This window comes from Pteropus alecto, unplaced genomic scaffold (genome assembly GCF_000325575.1).
Source record: "Pteropus alecto unplaced genomic scaffold, ASM32557v1 scaffold45, whole genome shotgun sequence".
Lineage (NCBI taxonomy): Eukaryota > Metazoa > Chordata > Mammalia > Chiroptera > Pteropodidae > Pteropus > Pteropus alecto.
In genome coordinates this window covers 3,546,008-3,572,709 of record NW_006442491.1, presented here as the reverse complement: position 1 = coordinate 3,572,709, position 26,702 = coordinate 3,546,008, and the positions used below count along the sequence as shown (strand labels likewise).

At 43.0% G+C, this 26,702-nt stretch overlaps 1 protein-coding gene across 1 annotated transcript in view; it reads left to right on the top strand.

The window, feature by feature from the left end:
• The window catches only part of SLC24A3 (solute carrier family 24 member 3), a 457,276-nt gene that overhangs the window by 47,633 nt on the left and 382,941 nt on the right, over nucleotides 1-26,702 (top strand). The window contains exon 2 of the mRNA XM_006922003.2: nucleotides 14,760-14,888. Coding sequence (XP_006922065.2) covers nucleotides 14,760-14,888 — 129 coding nt within the window. The remainder of the gene's footprint in view (nucleotides 1-14,759; nucleotides 14,889-26,702) is intronic.

Here is a 26,702-nt window from a genome sequence, read left to right as displayed (position 1 = left end):
TGATACATCAGTCATGACACTTCATGCTGTCAAAAAAGAAAACAAGTCAAAATGCCTAAGACATTGGGGGATTTATTGGAGGGTGTTTCTGCAAGCAGGCTGGTGTGATCAATGGGCCGGTGATGTCATCAGAGACCTAGTTTATTTCTCTCCTTTTCCTCCCTTCCTTATATGAGTTTCATCCCAAGGCCACCTTCCCCCACGGTGACCAAATGGCTGCAGAGGTTCCAGACATTGCCTCTTCACACGGAAGGAGAGATAAATATGACATCAGCTGCTCTCTCTGGAGAATGAGGCCTTCCTTCTCAGAAAATGTGAAGAAACCTCTGCTCACATTTCCCTGACCTTCATAGGGCCACTTGTTACTTCTGAGTCAATCCTTCTTGCCATGTTAAAATTATGGGGGCCCAACCCTACAATTGAGGTGGGGTAAAGCTATCCATCCATTCTGCATAACTTCCTGCTGTTACTTGGTAGACAAGAGTAGAAGGGATCTTGAGAAAAGGACCACAATATGCATATCTACCACAAGAGACATTTACTAACCCCACTCGCTGTGTCTGTGACCCATTTACCTTTTCACTGCTCACTCCTCTTTCTGCCATGGAGCAACTCACATGTGATTCCAGAAGAGATGGGCATGCTCCTTTGTTCCTAGATTACTTGCTCCATCACCACTTCTCAGCCTGTGTATGTGTATATGTGTGTGTATCTCTGTGTGTATGTCCTTTTGTTGACCTCCTCTTCCTTGTTTCCTGTTTCCTTCTTTTAGAAACAGTGGAAGAAGCCTTTCACTTTTTTTTCTTTCTGGCTCTCAGTCAAAAGACTTACTGACCTTGGCTGGTGGTGGCTGTGATGGACGAGGTCTCTCTCAGCATTCAGAATGGTCCTTGTGTGGCTTTGAGAGGGAAAATGCGGGCTGAAGGGAAGGGAGCAGACAGGCAGGCAAGGAGCAAATGGCACAGAGTGGTATGAGGAGTCCTCGTTTGGAGACACGACAGGTCCTAAAAACTGAATATTGGTAATAGTTTTCAGTAAGTTTTTTCAAGGTAGAAGTTATTGGCAGTCTGCTCATCAGGAAAATAAACAAAGCCTGATTCCTTAAGTAAACCCCAAGTCTATAGAAATACACTTGAAGAGCTTCAGTAGCAGTAAGATCGAGGGAGTTGTTGCCCTCTGAAAGGTGAGAAGCAAAGCTGCCGTTGCTCAGGTAGCAGGTGGTAGTCTGAAAGGCCCTGTGTTCATCAGCCTATCCCGGGCTGGCCATTCCTGTACTTGCTCCCTGTTTCTTTTCTCTTTCTTGTTGGTGAATCTATAACTTGGTACTGAAACCTGAGAGGGCATGGATCCTATCTTTCTTTCCACTCAACCCAGTTAGTCTCCTATGGCTTGCTTTGGAGCAAGCAATGGGCCAAAGAGTAGGGAAAAGTGGGAACGAAGTGGCTTTGTGCTTAAATGAACCACACCGCTGTCCTCTCTTCAGTACTGTCCTTTTCACTTGAAGCATCCAGAGGATATTTTAGTTCTGGTGTCAAGTTCAGTGGTAAGAGAAGAGGAGAAAAGGAAACCACTGTTAGAGAATCTGCATGTCTATGGCTCTGGACCAATCATATCTTCCTACTTGCTTCAAGAGGCATTGTGTCCAAGATGAAGCCAAGGTTACCTTCCATGGCTGACATCATTTGAGTCCTCGTGGCAGCCTCTCAGCCCTCTTCTAGTTCCAACTACAGCTGCAGTGGGCAGTTCAGTGTAAGTGCAGACTCCTGTTGCAGTGATGGTGCCACCTCAAGCATGAGACATGTCATTCTGCTTCCTGGCCCAGGATCTTCCCTAATAGGTGGGAACTGGCTTACCCCACTCAAAAATGCATCCTGGAATTTGGGGGAGCTCGTGTTTTGGGGGCAACCCTCAGCTAGTGGGGAACAGGAGCCATAGCTCTCATCCTTCAGGTAGACAATATTGGGAGGCATCCTCGATGCAATTCCATGCTTCCAGTAGGATTGTGCCCCAGTTGCCAGCAGCAGCCTCTATAATGCACCCTCACAGATCCTGTTTCCCTTTCCCTGTCTTGTTTGCCACTCTTCCTCATTCTTCCTGGCAACCCCTTCGGAATAAAATGCTTGCACCCAACTCTTTGTCTCAGACTCTGCTTTTGGGAAACCCAAACCAGGACACTTCCCAATATTGCAAACACTGCATCACAACCTAAAGCATTACTATAATTTCACAATGACATTTTAGGTTTTTGTTTGTGTGGCTAGGCCAGCCTCTGGCTGTCATCTGGCCCAGGCTGGCAGGGCATTTGGGGGTGCTGTGCATAGACTATCTTTCTACACAATCAGAGGCCAGCCTTCGTCTCTTTCATTCTACACAATCAGAGGCCAGCCTTCGTCTCTTGTATTTGAACCCATAGCCATCTTAATTCCCACACTATGTTCGCAGTGCTTTTACGGCTTATTAATTTGATTGAAGGTGTTTGGGAGTCTCTGTGTTCATGGCGGGATGGGGAACTTTTCTGCAGAGAAAAGAAAACACTCTCTGCCCAGCAATGTGCCTGATGGACACAGTGAGGATGAAGGCAAGGAGGTTTGGGGAAGAGCCAGATTTTACATGGGATGGGATAAAAGCTGGAAGAATGTATCAGCAAGGAGTCTCTTAGTTTCTGTTAGAGAAAAGCCAAACTCATCTGGCTCAGGCTAAAAAGGGAACAGATTGCAAATTGTAATGAAAAGTCCATGATTTTCTGGCTTCAAGTACTCAGGGTCAGATATGTAGTATTCTCAGGACCTGAGCTCTCTCTGCCCCTTGGTTTGACTCTGTTCACCTTTATGTGCCATTTGATTGTGTTCACCTTTGTGTGCTGGCTGCATTCTTGAACTCTGTATAAGTCCCCATCCTGTCTTTCTCAGTTTCAAGTCCACTAGGAGAGAGTAGGTGAGTCTCTCTCCTGGGAGCTCTGCTTTGATTAGCTTGACTCAGTTAGGAGCAGATCTCAGAACTAATCAGCTTGGCATATAGGATGTGGGGCTTTGATTGGCCATGCCTTTAGTGAGTGAGTGGAGCTCTACCCAAACTAGATGGACTGAGAGTGGGGAAGGGTCGTTAACCAAATGAAAACCTGAGGTTGATGCATGTTAAGGGAGATAGGATACTGGGAGAGACTGTGGGCACCAAACTCCAGTGTAGTTAAAAAAAAAAAATTTCCCAATGGAGATTTATTGAATCCCTCTTCTATACAAGTGCTGGGGACCACTGAGAAAAAATTGCTGCCATCAGGTAGCTTACAGTCTAACGGAGGAAATAAGATATGTACATGTGTAGCTAGAATGGAATGTGTCATCTGAAGCAATGATCGTCACTGTTCTTATGAATGTAAATTTATTTAGAAATTATGTATAATTAATACTGTAATACACATTATATAAACACATATTCTATGTGAATACAAAAATATAGCTTGTATCTAATTTTGTATTTGTAAATTTTTCTCTTTTAAAAGAGGGACACCAATATTACATAAGCTTCAGGCCCCACCAAGCCTGGATCCACCTCTGATTTTTAATTAACAAGAAACCTTTAGGAGGAAGAAAATAAAGATGAAACAAACCATTTAAAAATAATTATTTGTTAATAGAACAAAGCATCTCAATTTTACTAAAGTATTATAATTATTAACATTGTTATATTCTATGAGTACTATTTTATTGAGAACAGTATGATTAAATATACTTAAATCATTTTTTAAAATATTAGTTCCATATTTTGAGATACAGCTAATTGAAGGTCTATTTTAAGATTCAGTTTTATATTAAAGTTTAATGGCTGTCCTATCTGAAATAAATAATTCACCAAGATACATAGATCCAAATGAAAGAAAAACATTATAGACTATATCTACTAAATCGAGATGTTAAGTTTTCAATTTTATCTACCTCATCCCAGTTATGCAAAGATTTTTGTTAACATCTCATTTTTTCTAGTTTCAATTGATTAATCTTGCAACTTTTCAGAAGGTGTTGTATTTACATATTTTTAATAAACAGGTCAAACTTAGTGAAACTTTTTTGGAATGTTTTTAATTGGATTACATAATTCTGCTTCCAAGTTTTAAGGTAGAAGATATGAATGCTTTAAACACTATTGATTTTTATCATTTGAGGGGTGGCAACACACTTCATTGATATTTGTTTTTTTACCTGGTAGTTAATCTATCACCTTGAGAGGAGTGAGTGAGTGAGTGAGTGTGTGTGTGTGTGTGTGCGTGTGTGTATGTTTTCTGAATATATCCGATAGTTGCATTCTTAGCTGGTTGGCCACATGTCTTCTCAGAAAAGGTTAGCATATTTATAATGTTTTCTTTTTATAAAAGAAATGCATAATTCATCTTTAAGTGCAACAACTTTAAAAAAAATCTTTTTGCCAAAAGATAATTTGTGGACACCTATATGGTATAAAAAGATTTCATGGTCATGCCCCTATTTTATTTCAAAGTAGTATAAAGAATTTAGTGTTTGAAATATCTACAAATCTGCTTAACTGAGCCCATGTAAAGTGCACTTCGTTGCAATCTCTAAAAGCAAGGAAGCTAGGAAAGGCTCTTTGTCAGTCTTGTATTCTTCCTTCAGGCCTCTCATCTGCTGTGAATGAAGGTGCTCAATTACATTAATTAATCTATTACATTAATTATGGGATATGCTGGAATCAGTGCTACTGTCAATCCATATTTTAAATATTAAATATATTTTTCTTATTTTTAGATTGGCATGTGATATAGACATGGAGGTTCTAATATTTTCCCCACTCTTAAGTATAGCATGTAGCCCATCCACCTTCTGGAGGATGGGGACATGTCCCATGGGACCCTACCATCCTTTGATCAGATAAGTTTACTCTAGATCTTAGAAAAAGATTCTTAAAATGCAAGCTCAAGGAAACTTCATGCATTTCAGTTTTCACATGCAGCAACTGAGATAAAGTGATTCAATTCTGACAGCCCAGAGCTAGTGACAGATCTGGCATTGGAATCGCAAGTCACCAAATGCCAAGATGGTGAATTCTTATGATCATAAGTCCAGTTACCCTTCCCATGTGGACTTCACATGATTTCTTGACCAACTTGAGTTGTTTTGCTTTAAATCCTGGTTGAGGGCTATTTCTATGCCATAGAGTAAGATCGCTATACTTCTTTGTCTACGAGGGCTCGGGGCTGGTTCTTAGTGCAGATGGCCTTTTCCTTTCTCTTCCACAGTATTATTGGCTGTCTTCCTTTTTTTTCCAGACAAAGAAGGAAGCAAAAATAGAACAAAAGTCAGTCAAGCCCACCTTCTTTTTCTCATCAGAATGTGTGATCACCTCTTTCTCAAGGCCATTGCATTTTCCCCTATCTCCCCTTGCCTCTGCAGTGTGCTGGCAGAATTGGGGTTTTGCCTCAGTTCTTGAACTTGAGACAAGGACACCTTACTTATCATGTAATCCTTGGTCTAGCTACGAGTCACATGTGGGTATTTAAATTTACATTAATTAAAATGAAATGAAACCAGAAATTAGATTTCTCAGTTGAACTAGCCACACTTAAAGTGACTAATAGCCACATGTGGCTGATGGCTACCATATTGGAAAGCATCCTTCTGGAACATTCCCATCACTGCAGAAAGTTTTATATATTTTTTGGATGGCACATATCTAGATAGATCACAGTGGTATTTGGGGTTTTCTGCCTTTTAAAATGTGGAAATTTATCTTGGGGAGCATTTCAGGATTTCAAAAGGAGTGTGGCTCCATTTAATTTCCCAGTATTCCTTGGCAGGTTGGTTGTTGGGCCAGATGGCTGAAGAAAAAGCCCCAAGGAGCATGAAAAGTAGCATTTAAACTAGCAGCCCCTATCTGAAAGGTGATTTCATTTTTGGAGCCAGGGACCCACATTACACCTATTAGATGTGGGTGCACCTGTTGCCATCTGCCTCCCTTTTCCTTCCCTTTTCTGCCTTCTCTCTACCCTTATCAACCCTTGAAAGCTATTTTTGTTGTGAGACCCATTCCACAGCCACCAACACAGGTTTTTGAGCTGAATTGGCTTCCTGTCTTTGTGCATGTGGAATAATAGGAGCAGGTAGGGTATTGGTTGACATGATGCCCCCTACTGCCTGAGAAATGTAGTTCATTTCACTCTCCATCATAGGTGCAGTGGGCACAAGATTTTAGTATTTGCTAAATACTAAATTGGTGATACCCAACAGGGGCCTGCTTTTGATGGTGGTTAACCGTAGGTCTGCAGAGTTATTACATGAAGAGTAGAAGGCTCTATTACCTTCATCCTCTTTCTCCTGCCAGAAGGAACCCACACTGGTCAGCGCATCATCTTCTTTACTCCTGGAGGCACCTATTCCATTGTGGCTACTCTGGGATTACTTGGAGCTACTACAGAATGCATTGCCTGGGACTCTTGCAGTTTCCTTTCTGAAACTCGATTGGGGTGTACATTTGCATAGGGTGACCCAGACCCTTTCATTTGTTCATGCCTTCCTTGAAAATGTAATGGAACCTGTTATTCATAATGCTGCTTATACCAGCAGCATGAGCATCCACTGGGAACTTGTTAGAAATACTGAATCTCAGAGCCCATTCCAGTCCTACTTAGTCAGAATCTGCATTTTAATAAGGTTCCTTGATGGTAGACATGCACATTAAAGTTTGAGAAGAAATTTTATCTTGGATATTGTGTGTATGAGAGAGAAATTGAGGGAGATTGAGAGAGAAGAGAGCAGAGGGGTCCTCTTTCTGTCTTCCAGATGAAGCCAGTTGGGAGACACATCCAAGAGGCCTGAGGTTGGAGCTACCACGGATTGTGAAATCTGGGTAAGGACATCAAGAAGCAAAGAGATTGAAGGAGAGCCTTGCAGGTGCAACAAAAGACAGAGGAAAGGGAGCCAAATAAGCATTACCATGTCCTGGGGCTTACTTGGGCTGCTGATGTGTCTCTAGATCATCAAGAAGAAGACAAGCTCTGAGGAGGGGAGCACTACCTGGCTCAGTCCCTGGGGTCCTTGGAATAAGAAAGATGGAGTTGTTTTGAGAAGAGAGACCTCCAAAACCAGGCTACTGTGATCTGATCTTAAACAAGAAATTTGAAAAGGGAGCTTGTGAGGCAGATATGGGAGGAAGTGTCTCAGGGTGGCCAAGCAACCCCCACAGGCTGGGTGAGTCCTGGCAAGCCCTCTCTGAGAGGGGCTTATGTGATGCTCATTGAGGGGCTTGAATTTTGGACTTCGGAGATGGAGAGATCAAGCTGAGCACCGTGCTGGGAACTTTGAAGGCTCACAACAATGTCTGTGAACAAATCAGGAATAAATCGTTAGGTATGGTGTAGCAGAGCTCCTCAGACTTTAGTGGCCACTTGAGGACATGTTAAAATGCAGTCTCATGCAGTGGATCTGAAGTGGGCCCCGGATTCTGCATTTCTAATATTCTCCCAAGTGATGTGGATCTGGCCAGTCCAGGGACCACTGAGTAGCAAGGCTATAATGCAAACAGTTTGGTCCAGGAACCCAGAAAACCTAGATTCTGATTTAGGTTTGCCACTAAAATGACCAGACTTATCATTTAAACTTAACTCCCTAGTCAAGAGGCATGACCTTTGGGGGATGACGAAGAATCACCTAGGGAGCTTTCCTGGAGATTCAGCTCTTCCCTCTTCCCCCGGATATCCTGTGATTACTCCCCCGTCCCACCCAGGTCCTGGCTCTAGTAAAACACTGTTGACACCATGGCTATAGAGCATTTTCAGAGTTTCAGGCCAGGGAAACAGTGAGGAGGAAAACACAATCAGGCTGGATCTCCTGGAGCTTACAGCCTGGTAAGGGGTAGGAAGGGGCCACAAAACAACCACAGTCAGTCTGTGATTCTGCCTGTGATATGTGCTCCTTCTCTGTTGCTCTGTGATCAGGGGCCTCCTGGAGGGTCTGAGAAGGCTTCCTGGAGGAAGGGCTTCCCACTGGAAGCAGTGAGGGGCTATATAGCCCCACCATTTGCCTCAATCTTACAACAAGACCTGCCTTGTTTTGCCCAACAACCATGGCAGAATCTGTCTGCATTTGGGGTCAGCTGGGACTCATGGCTCACATTTTTGAGCTGGGTGCTTTGAACAGTCCCTTGGTCCCAGGGAAGGGCTTGCTGGGACTCATCCAGCCTGTAGGGGCTGTGTAGGGGTCGGTGTCAGGAGGGAGGGGAAGGCACAGCAGCAGCAGGATTTGGGTGGGTGGAATAGGGAGATAGTCAGAGCTTCCCTTTGCCCTCTTGGTGGGTTTACATGGGAACTGGTAATGGGGCCAGTAATGGGGCCAGTCTCCCTGATGCAGGACACTACTGAAACCACAGGTCCCACAGAAGAGCCTGGAACCCAGCAGCCACTGTGTGCTCCTTGCCTTTCCTTTCTCCATCAAAACTCCTGCTTTCCCTTCACCCTCTGCCTGGCAGTGGTGGGCAGGGGTCATTTCCCTATGCCCTAGTGCCTCCCTTTACATGTATTGCCAGAAGGACTGCCCCTCAGGGCCTGCGAGCAGCAGCTCAGACTCTCCTGTGCCCATGCAAATTTCTGCTTGAGATCTTCATTTTTAGCCAGTCCCTAGGAGACACCTCCTGCTGCTGCTAACTGGCCACTCGGCAGGAGACATCTGGAAGACAGGGCAGCAGCAGCTAGGGGTTACTTGTCCCTCTTCCTTTCTGAGTGAAAGGGAAGCCAATCTGAGGAACCAGAAAATCCTCAACTTAACAGGCTTTTCCTCTTAAAGAGGAGCTGTGTGCCTTGATAGTGGAATAAGGTTTAAATTCAGCGTGAAAACTGTGGTTGCCATCGCTGAGTTGGAGTGCATGAGAGGGACAAATTGACCCAGCCCAGTGGGGTCTCAGATTCTCCCATCCACTGGACAGAGTCTGTAAACAGCTAGAAAGAGGAGAAGACTAAATGGGATTTTTGGATCCAAGTTCTCTGGATCTGCCCTTCTCTGCCTTTCTGGAGCTTTGAGGCAGTGAAGGGGAACCCGTGCACAGCCCATTTAACCCATGCCTTCCTCCTTTCCTGGTGGGTTTGGAGAGCTCACAGCAACCACAGTTTGTGCTCCTTTTCAAGGACCAAGAGCAATGCAAAGGGACGCTCTTGCTTTAGCTGGAAAATCTATGTGAAAATGCACGTGCAGAAAGCCAGCGCCTCCCTTGCACGCCCTCTTCACCCACGGAGGGGAGAACCACCAGGCTCCATTTCCTGAGACTTCAGGGGTTGAGTCAGGAAAGGGCTCTTGGGAGAGTGGTGTGGAGGAGGCAGATTCATCTGTACTCACTGAGTCTGCAGAAGGCAGTCTGCTGGCTGCAAGCTTATGCAAACCTGACCTCTGACCCCAGGGTGAAGACCCAGGGCCAGCACAGAGTGGAGACAGCTGTGTAAACCAAAGAGTGGAGTATTTATAGGCTTGGTAACGAGTGCTGAGCCAGCCTCAGAGCCAAAGTCAGTCACTGCTGCCACTGGCTCTGTCTCTTAATGCTGTTAACTGTGTTGCATTAGGCATTACAAGACTCAGTTTCTTCATCTGCAAAGGGGGGCTGTTGCCTTGGTCTCCTGAGTGTTTTAGTGGTGGCACTCTTCATCCCAGGTTTCAAAAAGAAATGCAGTGTTCCAGTTCTCAGGAAGGGGACATTTAACAGGGCTTCTCAAAGTGAGACTGCTGACCCCATGAGGCCACTTCCCCTGGGCTCCTGGAGCTCTGGGACAAGGTGGGACATGCATACCTGGGCTTTGGAGTCGGATCTGGGCTTGAGTCTGAGCCCGGCCACTTAACCCTATCAGCAACAGCAGTTAAGATGGCTGAAACTCCCTGTGAGAGCATGGAGTGGATGGTGCCAGAAGGCTGCTTGGCACAGAGGCAAGGGGCATGCAAGGTAATTATGATGACACTACAGCAAACCTGCCCATTGGCTGATGTATGAGAAGGAGTTAATCTCCTCAGAGAGCAGGCAACCCCACAACTCCGCTGAATCTGGGACCAATATTTGAGAAAGGTGGAAGGCCTGTGGAATAAGGGTGCACAGAGGAGAAAGTGTGTTAGTCTTTAGGGTGAAGGCTGGGACCTGGGGTTCCCAAGGAAATTCATTCTCGGTGTCAGAAATCTTGGGCTCTCCGAGCCCCAGGCACAAGGAGGAAGAAGGGGATTGTGCAGAAAGAGAGAGAGAGAGAGAGAGTGAGCACACATGAGCAGGAGAGGGTGAACAGAACTCTGTAATGGAAACTTGGCATCCAGCCTCCACTTTCTTTCCTTCCTTAGTGCATGTGGCTTGAGTCTTGGGTTGAGAACTACTTTCCCTTCCAGCAGGCACCCCATGCTATCTCCATGGCCCACTCCTGTTCCCCCTCCCCACTTCTCAGAGCTTGCAGTCATACACACTGCCAGTCATACACTGCCTCTGCTCACCAGAGGCGACATGTGACATGTGACATATGAGCCTGCTGCCTTCCTCTTCACACCCCCACCAGCTTCCCTGACTAATTAAGTCAACATACAACTTCCAGGGCCTGGCAGATGAGGAGCCAAGAATGCAGTGGACAGGAGCCAAGTGTTTTTGTTGACATTACTCAAGTGTAGCTTTGTGGAGCAGCCTCTTCCATAGCAGAGAAGTTCAAGGAAGCCCGAGATGATGAGGGGAGAGCAGTGAAAACAGCAAATGTGGGCACCTCTCCAAATCCCCTTTGCCTTCTGCACTGCCCACCCTCTGCCCCTCTTCCCTAAGTCCAGGAATATAACCCTCCCTGTCATGACCAATGGGACCAGCTTAGTTGATAGGAAATTCACACTGAGCAGAGCATTATGCATCCACTAGTGTTTAAAACCATTTTCTTTTTTGTTTGTGATGTTTTCACGTGGGTGATACTCACGCCTCACTGCTGTTCCTAATAGTTTCTAAGGAAATAGCTTTCTTGGAAAGAAGTCCAGTAAGACTCCTAACCTATTATGAGGTACAGGCTGCATTGACCTGTCTTACTATAGCTGAATAATGCAACCAGTCGAGCTTCATCCTCTTCAGGGATCTACTGAGGATATGGCCTTTGGGGTCACTAAACCTGGGTTCAGATCCCATTTTGCCCCTCGGCTTGCTGTGTGACCTTGGTGAAGTCCTTTATCTTCTTTGTGCTTCAGTTTCTTTATTTGCAAAGGGATCTAGTAGTTGAAAATAATACTGTTGTTGAGACGAAACTTGGTAACAAATGGAAATTTTTTTCTGTGTAAAGAGACACTAAATAAATGAATGGAAATAAATGGAAGCCATGATAACTAGTAAATGATAGTTGATGTGGCTCTGATTAATAGGCAAATCACTTCGCCTCTGACTTATGTACTGTAAAGGTACGCTGACCCCAGAACCAACTGCCTCTTCCTACCTCACCAGGTTTTTTGTGAAGACGAATGAAATGGGGTATAATATTGTCCTACTTGGTTCTCAATGGGAAGTAAGTGAATGTAATGCCTTGCTTTCAACATTCTCATTTTCTCAGACTCTGATCTCTGTCTGCAGTAGTAGTCAATGGTCAAATATATTTTTGCTGAGATAAAAATTTGTAGGTTTTGGAATCCAGAAGTGCTGCTTTAATAGTTTCTAATTCCTGAAGATACTGAATCATTATGTTAAAAAATCTTCTAATTTTCTGCTACAATAGCTGGCTTTATTTTTATATCTCTTAATTGGTATCAGCTTTTCTCTCACAATTACAGAACCATGGAAACTTGGCCTAGGAAAGAACTTTGGAAGTCATTGGAAGGGTCACGCTTGCTTCTTTGCAAATTTTTGCATTGCAGTGCTGCAAAGCACTTTTCTTTGACCTACATTGTGAGAACAGCATAATGGACAGTCTGTTGGTCCATAGCATGACTCCATCTTTGGATCTCATGCAGGCTGGCAGATGTCCTTGGTGCCCTTCCCACATCATTTCATTCTTACCTCTTTAGTGCACACTAGCACTGTTCGACTTTTAGCACCTGTATCTCATTGCCAAGGCCTTTTTCACTGGCACCAGAGCCCCGCTTGGACACTCATGTGGCAGGTTGGAAGTGGCAGGGAACATGTCCTCTGGGAACAGCCTTCAACCAATGGCAGACCAGGAGTAGGTGGATAAATACCCAAGCTCCTTCACCCCTGTGTGTCAGATATACAAGTCTACATTGGCCCCCAGAACTTTCCATAAGTGTCAAGCTCTAGTTATTCATTTTGGCACTTCCTTTGAAATGCACCCTCTATTGGCTGGCTCCCTTTCCCTCCTATTTCCGTATTTCTGGGATCAACCCTTCCCTCCCTCTGCCTCCCCAATAAACCACCTGTGCTTGAATCCTCATCTCTGGCTGCTTCAGCAGAAACCCAGCCTGAGACAAATGGAATGTATTTCTCTACAGTTTCAGATAATTTATGATAATATGGTATTATATTCACATTTCAGGGCTGCTTGTTGGATTTTAAGGCCACTGACTTGATTGTTTTTTCATGAATTTTTGAAATTTTTTCTGTGCTTGTCAGTAGCCTTAATCATAAGAATTAACCATTCAAGTTAACCAGACTCCACAAATGCCTGCTTTACTCTTGAATTATCTTTGGTATTATCCTCACAATTTTGGCTAAACTGATACATGTGGCTACCATGTAAGTTTTATATTTCAGAGTCTAAAGTTATCATTTATTCTAGTTAGGCTCCACAGTCTACTTTCTTTGTACGAAAATCTGTCGGGGCTGTCCTAGCTAGTATGCATAAATTTTAATTAGATATCTTGATAATGTTACATCTGGGAGAAGTTTTTGTTTGATTGAAGAAAACATCAGTGAATGAGTGGCTGATATTATTTGTGTCTCGTTGGCTTAGGTGAAATGTCCACAAGCATTGTGATTTTCAGAAATTTCCATGAGTCTCACTTTCTCCATCCACAAAGTGAGAACAATTATTTTGACACATACTTACTTAGCATCTATTATGAGCCAGCAGCCATTAGATGTTGGAGGATCAACAGGAGACAACATAGATAATGTTTGTGCTCCCCCTTTCTTTCCCAAGTGGTATCATGAAGTTCAGATTCAATAATAAAAGTGAAATCATATGAGAAACTGTGGATCACCATGGAAATAGAGGAATGGGTATGATGACCTTAAGAATAGGTTTGATGACCTTCAACTCTTCATTGACCATTTTGGAACACCACATTGATGTGGTTAGATTGGGTGCACACTCCAGCCTTTTATGAAGGCCACTGGACTCATGAATTAAGCTCTTATACTTAGATCCATTTTCTCACCACAGCAACTCTGGATACTCAAGAGGTAGTCGTTGTCTCATGTCATATCTTTGTTTAGTGCCAAGCCACTAGAAAGAGCCACCTGTGCTTGCTGTCCCCTCCTCCCAGTGGCCCCTGATGTCCAGCTCTATTGTTTCTTTGCCTCTGTTCTATTTGATTTGTCCATAATAGTCCAGGCTATTGGCCACTCTTTTTTTTTTTTTTTTTGAATTCTCTGTCATCTTTTGTGATGCCATTTTCCTTCTTTTGCTGAATTCTTTTACTCTACTTGTTCTCTAAAGGAATGCTGAATTCCTTACCATTTCTTGTTCCATTCCCTTCTCTTTAGTCCCCTCCCTTCCTTCTCTGGAAGACACCATCCATACAAGTCTCATACTCTTCCCTGTTTACATATGACTCTCCTAACACTCTGTAGTTTAAGCTCTGTCCCCTGAGGTGTCTCCACCCATATTTACATAGGCAGCATACCTCCTTTTCAATGCTACACAGACACTTCAAGGTCAACATGTTCTCAACAGAGAACATAACTTCATTCTCCTCTCCCATGTACTTTTCAGTTTCTTCTTTCTCCAGGTACTTCCATCCCCACAGACACCTCAGATAGAGACTTCAGCACTGTTACATACTTATCCTCATCACACATTCAGTGGTCTACTTTTCCTCATTTGTGCCCTCATCTTTTGTTTATGGAAATCTTGCTATGTGGCATTCATTGGCCTAGGCTTTTGGATGTCAAAATGGTGTCTTAGCTTGGGTAACCACCCCCTGAAGCAGATCCTGATTAAGTGTTCAAGTGTAGGTAGTTTATTTGGGAGGTGGTTCAAGGAAATACTGATAGGATACTAGATGCTGGTGGGCTGGAGCCAGTCATACTGACTTAGTGGACCTAACTGTGCCCATCTCTTCTCAAATCCATGTTCAGTGAGGCCATGTTGGTAGCTTGAAAGAGGCCATGATGTGACACTTACACCACGGAAATTGGCCTATGTCTATGAACCAGGACTTTTTCACCCAGAGAGCTGGTTGTTAAACATTTTCCAGCACGTATGGGAGCAGGGAATTAAGACAGAGAAGAACAGCGGCCCAGAAAGTGTGCTTTATCAGGAGAGTTACACAGTAGACAACTGGAGCATTGTTGAGAAAACTCTGGAATACAGTTTAGAATACACACCTCAAAGTCATCCCACTAGAGCCTGAGGTATTTATATATTACTTCCTATCAGTCATTGGCCAAGGGCTGCCTCCGTTAGGCCCAGTAGGATCCAGCAGCCAGAGGAAGCCCTCAAACAGTTAGAGGCAGGATGGCTGAAGTACAATGATAAGTCCTAAGGGGTACTGGTAGGTCTGAGCACTTGATAGCTGGTTAAGACATCGGGTACCCAGCTGGGTAAAGGCTAAAACTCAGCTGTTAGTGATGTGTGGTTATTATCTTTTTCTCCCCAGACCTTGACTTCATGGACCTCATAGGGGAAGACAGGCAGTGGACAGTGGGGAGGAAGTTGATGCAGGTGAACAACACTCTGACTTCAGAAGACACAAGACTCCAGAGCAGCAAGAACTGCACTGAGCCAGGTAACCGACAGCTGTACTCTGGGCAGTGGCTGCCATTTTCTCTGGTTATGGATAAGAAAGAGTTGGATGCCATTTTTTTTCCCCTTTGAGTTCTACTCCAGAAAGATTTTAAGGACATTTAGGGCAGGTGTCTTAAGAAACTCAAAAGTGAGATCCTAGGGTTCTTTTCAGGTGTGTTTCTACCTCTGTATTTTTTCTAGGAGAGCTGCAGAAAAGGTAAGTCAAAGTCATGGGAAATACAGTCATCACCTTTGGTATGGGAAAGAATGGAGTCAGATCTGATATTGTGACCAGCTCTAGGATATTGGGCCAGAGGTGATGCAGGGTTTCTGTTCTCTGTTGTTAGAGTCGTATTTGGGGGAGATGATGTCATCTCTCTGTGAGTGGCATTGCTCACTGAATCAAGAAATGCCTTTCTTTGAGTGACAACACATTAAAATACATTGTAAGAGGGGAAGGGACTCAGCTCACAGGTAGAAAAGATGTTCAAGTTTTTAAAAAGAGCACAAGCCCAGCACCTGCTGATGTTGGCAGGGATGGGAGAAGGGGCAGGAACAGGGAAAGGGAGGAGAGGAAAGACTTCAGGAGGGCAGTGGGAAGAGTAAACAAGAGTTCTTCATGCTGTGTAGAGCTGATGCAAGGAAAGTAAGAACTCAGGAGGCACGTTATTGATTTCCTCATCTTTGGACTATGGTGACTGAACTTGATTTCTGGGTCCCTTGACTCTGAACCAAATTCTGTAGGGAAGATGAACATATCTGAACCAGGAAGGGTCCTGTTCCAATCCTAACACATCAAAAGCTTGCCTGGAGCCTTTCTCCTTCATGAAGTTGCTTTGACCACCCCAGACTGCTGTGACCATTCTATTTTCTGAATACTTTTATATAAAATATCTCTAACTGTGTTCCCTAGTATGGACATTCAATGGTGACTTAATTTAAATTCATTCAAATTAAATACAATTAAAAATTCATATTGTCAGTTGCACTAGTCACGTGTCTAATACCCACTAGCTGAATGCGGCTGTGGCTACCCTATTGGACAGCACAGATCTTAGAGCATTTACATCATCTCAGAAAAGTCTATTGGATGAGCCAGTCTATACGTTCCATTTGTCTTTGGACATATCTCCTGCCTTTTCAGCTTAGTTGCAAGCCTCTCGAGGGTATAGAGTGGATATGTAGACCTTAGAGCCCCTTCTCTGAGCTGGGTCTTAGGATCACAGTAACCCGCATTTGAATCCCAACTTAGAAGCTTGGAAGCTGTGGGCTTTGTGCAAAATAGTCAGGTTCCTTAAGTCTCTGTCTGCTTCTCTGTGAAACTGAGTAATCATTCTGACCTTTCACGATTGCTGTGAGAATTGATAATGAAGTAATAAAGTGTGAACAGCTTAGTGCTCTATGTATGGCAGCTCAGTAGTAGGAGCCCACCCACAAATTCCCCACTGTCTGCTAGGGCACCCATCCCTCCACTACAGGCAGGTCATGGAGCTACATTCTCCAGCCCTTTCTAATGGAAATGGGCATTAATGGTACATCTCATTTAGTCAAGAGGTCACTTCCTCAGGTGACCCAGGCCTGGGCAGTCAGCTAGGTGGGAAGGGAGGCTCAAGCACCATATCTAACACAGAAAGGCTTGGAAGATCTCACCATGGTAGTGAACAGTGCCTCTGAGGAATCTTCTGTTTCTACAAGAGAATTCTTAATCACAACATTGCCACAGACTCGCATGACCGCCAGTTGTCTTGTTATTCTTTCCAGAATGCTGTTGGAACACTGCTTCTCGGTAATGACTGGACAGGTATTTTATGAAAAAGTTAAGAACCAAAGCATTCATGAGATCCTGACTTAGAATTAAAATTTAATAGTATCCATCTTCTCTACCTTTGACTGTTGGGTGAGAGGGCTAGAATGAGCCAAAGTCAGATCCATTCACAATGAGGTCAAATGGCCCTGTCTGCAATGAATATTACTTGTACTGGTTGAATCTGGTATCTTAAATGTAGGGGCTAGGAAATGAGCCATGTGTTTCTAGACTGGCCTTCTTCCTATTTGTGATGATATCAGCTGAGCAGCAGTGTGCTTGCAAAGATGACGCAACAGGGTTTCCTTTATGCTTGGAGGGGTGATTATTTACACAGGACCTAAGCACTTAAGGTGCCAGCATGTGCTGCGGCTATGTGGGTAATGGTGCCAGGTCAAAAGCAGGGATTGATTTGATTCATCACAGAGTTTACCTAGTGCTACTTGTAATGTCACAGGGCTTGTGACGTCTCAGACTGTGTTCTTGGAACTCCTGGCTTTACATACCATTAGAGCAAGTAAAGTAGATTCAGAGACTAAAGGAAGAATGACCACTATTCTGGTTGTATTCTCTGGGGTGGGGCTGGATGCTCCTCAGATGTGCATTTCCTCACCTATGAAATAGACCTGCAACTAGTTTATTCTTCCTATTCCATCCATTGCACAAATCCAGTAATTCCAAGAAGTTCCCAAATAAAGATTCACAAAAACTTCCACCCCAAGATGTCCCTGTTCCACTTCACTTAATTTCTTTGCATTTGCAAAATTCATGTCCTACTTCAATCTTCATTTTATTCTTTCTACTCCTCACCCTCCCTCCCTTGTCCTCTCCTCTTCCACCTCTTTCTCCTTACTTCCATCTCCCTGTCTCCTTCCCTCTCCTTTCCCTCCCCGAAAACCAGGAGCCCGAGCACCCAACCAGGGAACAACCATCTGTGGTTGGTGTGACAACATGGAGATGGCACACTCTTCATATGACAGCTGCCACTTTAAAGACATGTTACTTTGTACATTTTGGATTTTCTTTTAATGGCATTCTTCCCTTGTCACTAAAGACATGGTTTTGGTGGAAATTTGTAATTTTTATCTCCAGAACTACATGAAAAAAGCTGATCCGAGCTCGAACTTTTCTGCAATTTTTCCAGCCCTCTGAATTTTTTAAGATTGTTTTCTTAGCCTGACACTGACGATTTCATCTAAAGCCTGGAAGCATATTGGTTTTTGGTAAGTAACACTTGCAACTGTTTACTCAGATGACCTATTAAGAGAAATTTGACTGAATAAATTTGATTCAGAGAAAATTAAGTTTGTTAAATGTAATATTGAGGGTGATGGACAACTGTAGCAGAAATGAATACTTTATAGTATTTATTTGTACACGTTGCAGAATTTTATTTATATACTTTGCAAGCTGTCTCTAGAAAAATCTATCATCTTTTGGCTTTCAGTTCTCTGATTTTTAAGAAAATGAGCTTTTCCTTAGAGTGCCTCTTTCTTTGGAGTGAAGAAGCTATTTTAAATGATAGCCTTTGGCATAGGCTTCACTCTGAGCTTACTGGAGTTTCTTTTGATAAAGGGCTCAGTTCCCTCTCTCTGCCTGGCTTAGTTGGGTCTAGGGTCTCTGAAGATGGAAAGACATACTGGGTCTGTGCAGCAGAACCAAGGAGACATTGGCAGGGCACTGACCTTAAGGGAGTGTTCCAGGAGTGTTCACTTATCAGGTGTTTGCTGGAATGGCCAGAAACCACATAATCTGTTGAAAGTGAATAGAAAAGGGAAGCCAAAGGTCCCTTCAAGAGCAGCAATATGGGGCAAGTCCAAAAGTTGAGTGTGGCCTGTGAACAAGAACTGGAGGCCAGGCGCAGATTGGCAAGCAGCGCAGACTGGTTCAGTGTGCAAGTCGTGAACAAAATGAAGTGTTGAGATCCTACTGTTTTTTAAATTTAAACCATAATATCAGGTGTCTACTGCTTTAAAATCACAGGGCTGAATTTCTAGATATTTATCCAAAGAAAACAAAAACAATAATTTGGAAAGATCTATGCACCCCAATATTCATGGCAGCACAGTTTACAATAGCCAAAATATGGAAGCAACCTAAATGCCCACCAACAGACAATTGGCTAAAGAAGTTATTGTTCATATATACAATGGACTATTACTCAGCCATTAAAAAAAAAATGAAATCCTACCCTTTATAGCAACATGGATGGACCTAGAGGTTATTATGCTGAGTTAAATAAGTCAGACAGAGAAAGATAAATACCATATGATTTCACTTATATGCAGAATCTAAGAAACAAAAAGAACAAACTATTCAAAAACTGACTCATAAATATAGAGGACAATTGGTGATGGACAGAGGGGATGGGAGTTGGGGGGCTGGGAGAATGGAGTGAAGGGTTAAAAAAGTACAAATTAGCTGATAAATGATCACAGGGAAGGAGAGCATGGCATAGGGAATGCAGTTAGAATTAATATATTGGCTAGGTAGAAAACCAGAGGAGAGAAGGAGTAATTAGGGAAATGGTTTTATAAACTATATAAATGTCTAACCAATGTACTGTTTACTTGAAATTAATAAAAATAAATAAATTTTAAAAAATCACAGGGCCGAGCATGACCCATCCACAAAGCATGAAAGGTCCAACTCTCTCATCTTTTACATGAAAATAAAATGAGATCCAGAGGGGATAAATGACCTGCCCAAGGTCACAGGGCTTCTCAGAAACAGAGTAGGGCCCCCCAACTACCACACATAGATATTCGATAAAAACTGATAATTAGATAGAAAATCTGACATTTGCATGATCTAGAGTAGCAATGTCCTGTAGAGAGATAATGCAAAACTACAAATGTAATTTTAAAATTTCTAGTAGCTTCATTAAAAAGGTAAAAAGAAACAGGTGAAATTAATTTAATAATATATTTTAGTTAACCAAATATATCCACAATATTTGGAGTGACAAATTGCGATCACCTCAGTGTTTTATCCCTGGGTTTGAACCCAGAAAAAAACTAAGCATTTTTTTTTTGTCATAAAATCTGTGCTTTATTGTATTAGCTCACATCACTTTCACTAACTTTTCTCTGCAGTTATAATTTTCATAATGATTCAAATAATAGCTGTTGACATTCTTAAGTGGAACAAGATAGAAACTCAGTGTGATCTGCTCTTTAATTTGTATCAAATTCTTTATTGAATTAGACAGGATAATAGTAGCTGCTGCAACAGGTAAGTCATTTAGATTTATGAGTTTAACACAAAAGTTTATTTATTTTCTCATATAAAATTCTGGTCTGTGGGTGGCTGTGTCATAAGTGGTCCGTGGACTCTGGAGCCTTCCACTTTGAGGCTTTCCATTCCTCATACCTGGTTTCCAAGGTTGCTGTGCTTCTCTGCTTTAAGAGAAAAGAGCATGGAAGATTTCGAGCAGCTGGGTTTTATGGACCGGACCCTCACTTCTGTTCACATTTCATTGGCCAGGGCTGAGTCATATGACAACTTCTAAATGCAAGGGAAGCTGGGACATGCCCATTCGTAGAATGCCTTGGAAGAAGAGAAAGCAGACTTGTTCCTTTTGGAAAAAAAAATTTAAAAAAGTCTCCATTATCCTTTGTACTTATTATAGAAGCAATATACTCCCTCTACAGCAAAATTATAACTCAAATCTACGTCTTCTGAAATTGGCTTAGCTCTTAGCTTAACCTTCACGATTCTCACCTGCTCAAGGTGACACAATTCAATTCTGTTTTCCCCTTGGTAGGGTCACAAGTAAGGTAGAAATTGTCCCAGTTGTGCCCATTTGCAAATTGCATCTTTTCTTTGTAAATATAAGAACCTCGGGGGAATTAATGAATATTTGAGTATAGGTGAAGTCATTGGCAATACTGTGGAAAGAGCTTGGGTTCCAGAGTAACTACTAAATCTCAGTTCCATCACTTTCCACCTGTATGATGACAGGTAAGTTCCCTAAATTCTTTGAACCTCATTTCCACCATCTGTAAAATGCAGATTAAAGGTGCCCACTTCACAGAGCTGTCATCATGAAGTGAACTTTATAAAAGAGCTGAAACCTTAGTCCTAGTCTTGCTTAATAAACTGTAGCTACATTATCTATGTTACAAGAATTATAATGGAGGGCAGACTGATGACGATCATTTACAGAGACTTTACCACTCTGAGGCACATTAGAACATTGCAGGATTATGAAGACTGTTTTAAGGATGATAGATTATTTAGTGTAGTTCAGCAATAATGCAACATTCTTATAACTGTGCAAAGGAGATATATGAGGGATTAACTAGGAGGCTTCTGACTAATGCCATTTTCTGGCCTACGAGGCCACTATGTAGACAAATAGGATGAAATAGGGAGTACTAGATTTTTAAGTTCATGCTAAGAAGAATTTAAAAGTCTCAAAGTCCAGGAGAAAGGGCTAGACACTATTAATTTCTTCTAGCTTCAATATCCATTTAGGACTTTTTTATTGAGGCAGTCTTTAAAACTCTGTTTTTTAAAAACAGCCTAGGCAGCCTAAACTAGTGAACAGTGCCTGGAATCTTTCTGAAACATGGAGGATGATAAGCTCTGCTCTTAGATGCTTCTGTGGGCCTGCCAATTTGCAAAGAACTTTAAAACTTTTCAAAGCATTTTTATGTTCATTAGCTCATTGGAACATGTTTGGCCCTTGGAACAAAAATACCTGCAAGTCAGGAATGTTGGTATAACTGATAGATAAATTAGACTAAGATCAAGGCAAGTTGAGTCAAAAAATTGAGAATTCGTAGTCATAAATGTGGAAAGAAGCTTAAGGATTATTGATTCCAAACCCTTTTCCTCTGAGGGTTCAGCAAACTATGGCCCTTGACCAAATTTGGCCCATGGACTGTTTTTATAAATAAAGTTTTATTAGAACACAAACACACATCCATTTATGTGTTATCTGTGGTTTCTTTTGCTTTATGAAGGCAGATTTGAGTAACACAGTTGCAACACAGATCACTGGAGCCTGCAAAGCCAAAGATATTTACTCTGTAGCCCTTTACAGAAATGTTTGCTGCTGGCCCTTGTTTGAGGCTTGGGGTCTGGATAGGAGGTTGAGGCAAGGATAAGGTTCCCACCTCCCTTCCTGCTCTTCTTGACCTTTACCTCAGATGGTATTTGGGCCATATTAAAACTAGTACCATATTAAATATTTTTAATATCCCCCCCTTGTCTGGGGTCTGTCACTCAGGTACTCTGCTCTCCCCACTCCCACCCCTACACACAGTCAAAAACCTTCAACATGTGTCTGTCCACGTGTTAGAGATTTGTTTACAAGAGGAAGAGTGAATGTTCGCCCCCCTTAAAAATATTTGAAAACCACTTGTCTGGACTACCGTTTGTTCCAAGACATCTGGGTATCCAGAACACCTGTCCAATCCTCCTTATACCTTGGAATTGCTTCCCTCTTGGGTCAGAGGGTGAAGTATATATGTGGAGTTGGCCACAGGTGAGCACTGACAGCCCACATCACACGTAGACAGTTTCTCCAGGGCTCGTCTGACAGGTACCCCTGGGAATAGTGAGCAGTGAGCTTACCTGTGTGTGAAGGATATGGGCATTGGGGTAGAGTGGCTGGAAACAGCTACCATGGATTAACTCAAGGCGAAGCCACCTCCTGGTGCACTGCATCCAGATCTTGGCTGCATCTGTGTGGTCTGCAACAGTGATGGCTGCTTCTTCCTCCTGGCTGAGGAACAAATGTGACCTTGGCCATGTCTCCACTTCCTATAGGGGTTCACTCTCATCTGGCCCCCCATTCTTCAGCCATTTCTGGAGCAGCAGTGTACATGAGTGACTGGGAACTCTTTTCTTGAATTATATATTCAGAAATTAACTTGTTTCACAGAATCTAATTTCACTGATGAAACAAGGACTGGGGTCTAGAAGTGTGAATGGGCATCTATCCCCAGGGTCCACCTCTGGTTGGCAATAGAGTGAGGACCAGCACTTGCATTTCTGGACTCTCATGCTTCTGGCCACAAGCCAGGATTGCGTCCCCTCATTTTGTGTATAGATTTGGCTTTAAGTCACATCTGCAAGTCAGAGTTGCCAGGAGGGTACCCTCTGCCATCATCTAAATGCTTTCAGGTACCACAGGGTACCTGTGGGGCAGGCCAGCAGCAGCAGCCCCAGGACCTTGTCAGAAATGTATATTCCTGGGCCCACCTGAGACTTACTGGGTCAGAACCTCTGGGAGGTGGGCCCAGCCATCTGGGTTCTCATAAGCTTTCCAAGGGCTTGTCAGGTACACTCAAGTACGAAGAACCCTGGCTTAACTCAGTGGAATCTCCTGGGGAGATTGTCAATGCAAGCCCTACCCTAGGCTAAGACAGTTTGAGTCTCTGGGACTGGAAACCAGACATCAGTGGTTTGAAAGCTTCCCAGTGATCCCAGGGCTGAGACTATCACCAGGCACTGGAGAACTGGCTATAGGAGTCTGGCAAGGGGAAGATAGCTGGGCCTGCAAGCCAGTCAGAACCCATCTCCTACCACCAGTCAACGAACAAACAAACAAACAAATAAACAGAATGCTAGCCAAATTTAACCAAACCTATCATGCTGTAAGTTCCTCCTTCATCCAGCATTACTTGTGAGCCACACAAAAGTCATTCATTTTTAGACTTCATCTTGGGGTCCCTAGGTTTTGTTATAACATTTCTTTCCCTGAGAAACTTCCCCAGGAGTTCCACCCTGGCTATATTTTAAAATGTATGCACAGTATAGGAGAGTCAGGAGAGAATGTTCCTGCCTCTTCCAATCAGCAGAGCTAATCTTGCCTTCTAGAACTTGATTGGTTGCCTAGTGCTCACCTCTCCCACCCTCTCCTTCTATCCTTCTCAGAAGCCTGGGCTGGCCTAGGTACAGAGCTGATTATGGGCCTGAGGGCAGGGCCCCAGAGTGCTGACTGCTTCTCCCTGTTAGCACTCTGGTCCTGACTGGGACACTGCTAGGCCTTCAGTGGACTCTGGGAGCTTCAGGGTAGGGTGAGAGCCTAGCCTTTCTTCCCAGAGGCTCATGACGGCCTCTCCAGGCCTCAGACTTTTTGAAAACAGTCTCCAAGGAACAGTCACAGCAGTGTGGCTGAGGGATGTGGTGAGAATGTGTTTGAGTTGACCACTGAGTATGTTTCCCACAGACTGCATGCTTGGGTATCAGTCACCAAGCCTACTGCTTCCTCCTACCTGGGATTCTCCATGGCAGTGGGCCAACAGCCACTCCTCCAGTTAGATATCTCCCATAACAGGGTTCTCATTCCATCTTGGAGAGTAAATTTAAATAAATATATGTCTGGATTATCACATTGGTACCACTGATGCTCCTGATCTAGTGTTAAACCATTGGTTTGGCAGAAATTCCTATAACAGAACAGTAAAATCCCTCAATTAAAGATTAGGAGCCTTTTTTTAGAAGCCAACTCAGAACAAAATGGATGCGAACCCAGTCCAGCAGCTTATTCATTCTTTCTAAGGCCTTTGTGCAGAGCCCAGTGTGGGCTTTGCAGCCCTGTGCCTGCAGTGGGACTTGAGGCCTCACCCAGAGGGAAGGGAACAGGCTGTAGAACATCAGAACGGGCCACTCTGGAAGGAGCAAAGGGCTGGGGTCCAAGGAGTCAGCATGGGACTCCTAAGCCTCTGTTACCTCATTTGCTAAGTGAGTGCTCAGAGTACTCATTCTGCCTCAGGGTCACTGGAAGATCCAGAAGATAAGGGATACCCATGCTATGTATTTGTAAAGCGCTTCTGGATGGAGTTAGAGATGAGGAGCAGGGTTCCACAGACCTGGAGAGGAGTCCTGACTTTGACTTCCATGGGCTGTGGGACCCTTACTAGTCATTTAACTACATAAAACCTGAGTCTCCTCCCCTGTGAAGTGGGATGATTCATGGTACAAACGGAATGGGCTGCCATGAAGAGTCAAGGGAATAAAGTGTGTAAAGTACTTAGCACACAGCAAAAACTCACCTCATGAATAGATTCTGTTTCTCAAGTATCCAGTACATTCTCATCTTAAGGGGTCTCACAAACAGGGTTCCAATTAGTCATGTGTGGGAGATTGTGATTATTACCCCTGCATTGATTAGAACATGAGGATTTTACTATTGGAGTAAAGTAAAAGGAATCTGACATATACTAATATTATAGTACATAGCTGGAAAGTGGGAATATTCTGAATTCCCACGCTGACTCCTAAGCAAATGTGCAGCCCGTCAGTGTCATATAAGCCTCCCAGTGGATCTTTCTAGGAGTCTAGGAATTTCGCTTGCTCTGAAATCTTTTTAATCTACCCTGGGCAAATCCATAGGAAAATCACTGATACTGTGAATTTTGGTTGTTAGACTGAGTATACACTACAAGGTTGGGTGTACAGAATGAATATCAGCAGATAAAAGAAGCGAAGGGCAGTGAGAAGGCGGAAAAGAAGTAGGGCTTGTTCTGTGCTCCATTCTGCCCCCTTTCACCATTGTGAGTCTGCCCTTTGGATGTGCCTTAAGTCAACTCACTAGAAAAGGGGTGACCTGTGGTCCATGGGCAACTGTCCTTCCATATTCCAGAAACGGAATGTTTCCCCACTGCCTGCTTCATCGTAATGACAAATACAAATGAAATTATATTTTAAAACAAAGGAAAGAAATCGGTAACACCTGTGCCTACCACTCTGTCAGGTATTTTTATCCAGTGACTCTAGTTTCATGAGCCCATTTGCAGGAATTATTTGTATTCATAGCTCAAAAAAGGATGTTTTTTTGTTTTGTTGTTGTTGTTTGCTTGTTTTGTTTTGCTTTTTTTTTTTTAATGGGCCCAGGCCAAATAACTTGGGGCCTGGTAGCTCTGTTTAGTGATTCCCAGGGGTACAAAAGCTCTCAGTAGTTGTCATTTAGAGTCTAGTATTATTGTCTTGTCAAAGCCATGATTTCATAGGCTATTTCTTTAAAATTTTGCATCTCTTTCTTCCCATCTAGTCTCAGTCTTACCTTTGGGTACTTTGTACATTATTTTTATTCCACATTTTATTATGAACATTTGCAAACATGGAGAGAAGTTGAAAGAATTTTTACAATGAACACCTACAGACTCAGCATCTATATTCTGTAATTTACATTTTACTATACTGTTTTTATCATATGTTTATTCATCTGTCTAACCCTGTATCAATCCATCAATTTATCTTATTTTATTTTAGTGAATTTCAAAGTAATTTGTAGAACTAAATACACTCCCTCTCACATACTTTAGCATGCATACTGTTAACTAGAGTTTATTGTTTATTTATCCTTCTTTTTTTGAAGTAGCATTTATATTCAATGAAGTGCACAGGTCTTAAATGTACCATCGATGAGTGCTGACATATGCATACAACATCAGTGCTCCCTTATCAGGTATAAGATTTATCATCATCTCAGGAAGTTCCCACATATCCCTTATCAGGAATCCCCACCCCCACACACTCTTCTGATTTCTATCACCATAGATTAATTTATGCCAGTTCTAGAATGTTAAATCCATGACCCATACACTATCCCAGGGGCTTACTTTATGTAAGTCTTCTTTCTCAGTACACTGTTCTTGAAAAATTGATTCATCCATGTTATTTTGTGCAGATACTTCTTGACTATACATACACACACATACATACGTGTAGATAGACATCTGTGCATACAGATTACACATACATGTATGACAAATGTTAATATGTTGGGTGTATTTCTTGTTGGGAAATGCCTTATAGATTTTGGTTACTTAGATACTTGTTTTAGTTCAACTTTCAAATAGACCTTTGTGCTGTCTGAAAAATTAATAAGAGCTTTGGTTGACCAGGAAAGGTAAGTTACAGACAAAGGCAGTCATTCCTGGTGCCCCTCTCACTTTCCTCCAGAGCAGAAGCATGCACTGGACTCAGAAACCTGTGGTTGGTTGTGGGGAGGGGAAAGAAGGGCTGTGGCAATCTCCTTTGTCCTTCTGTCCT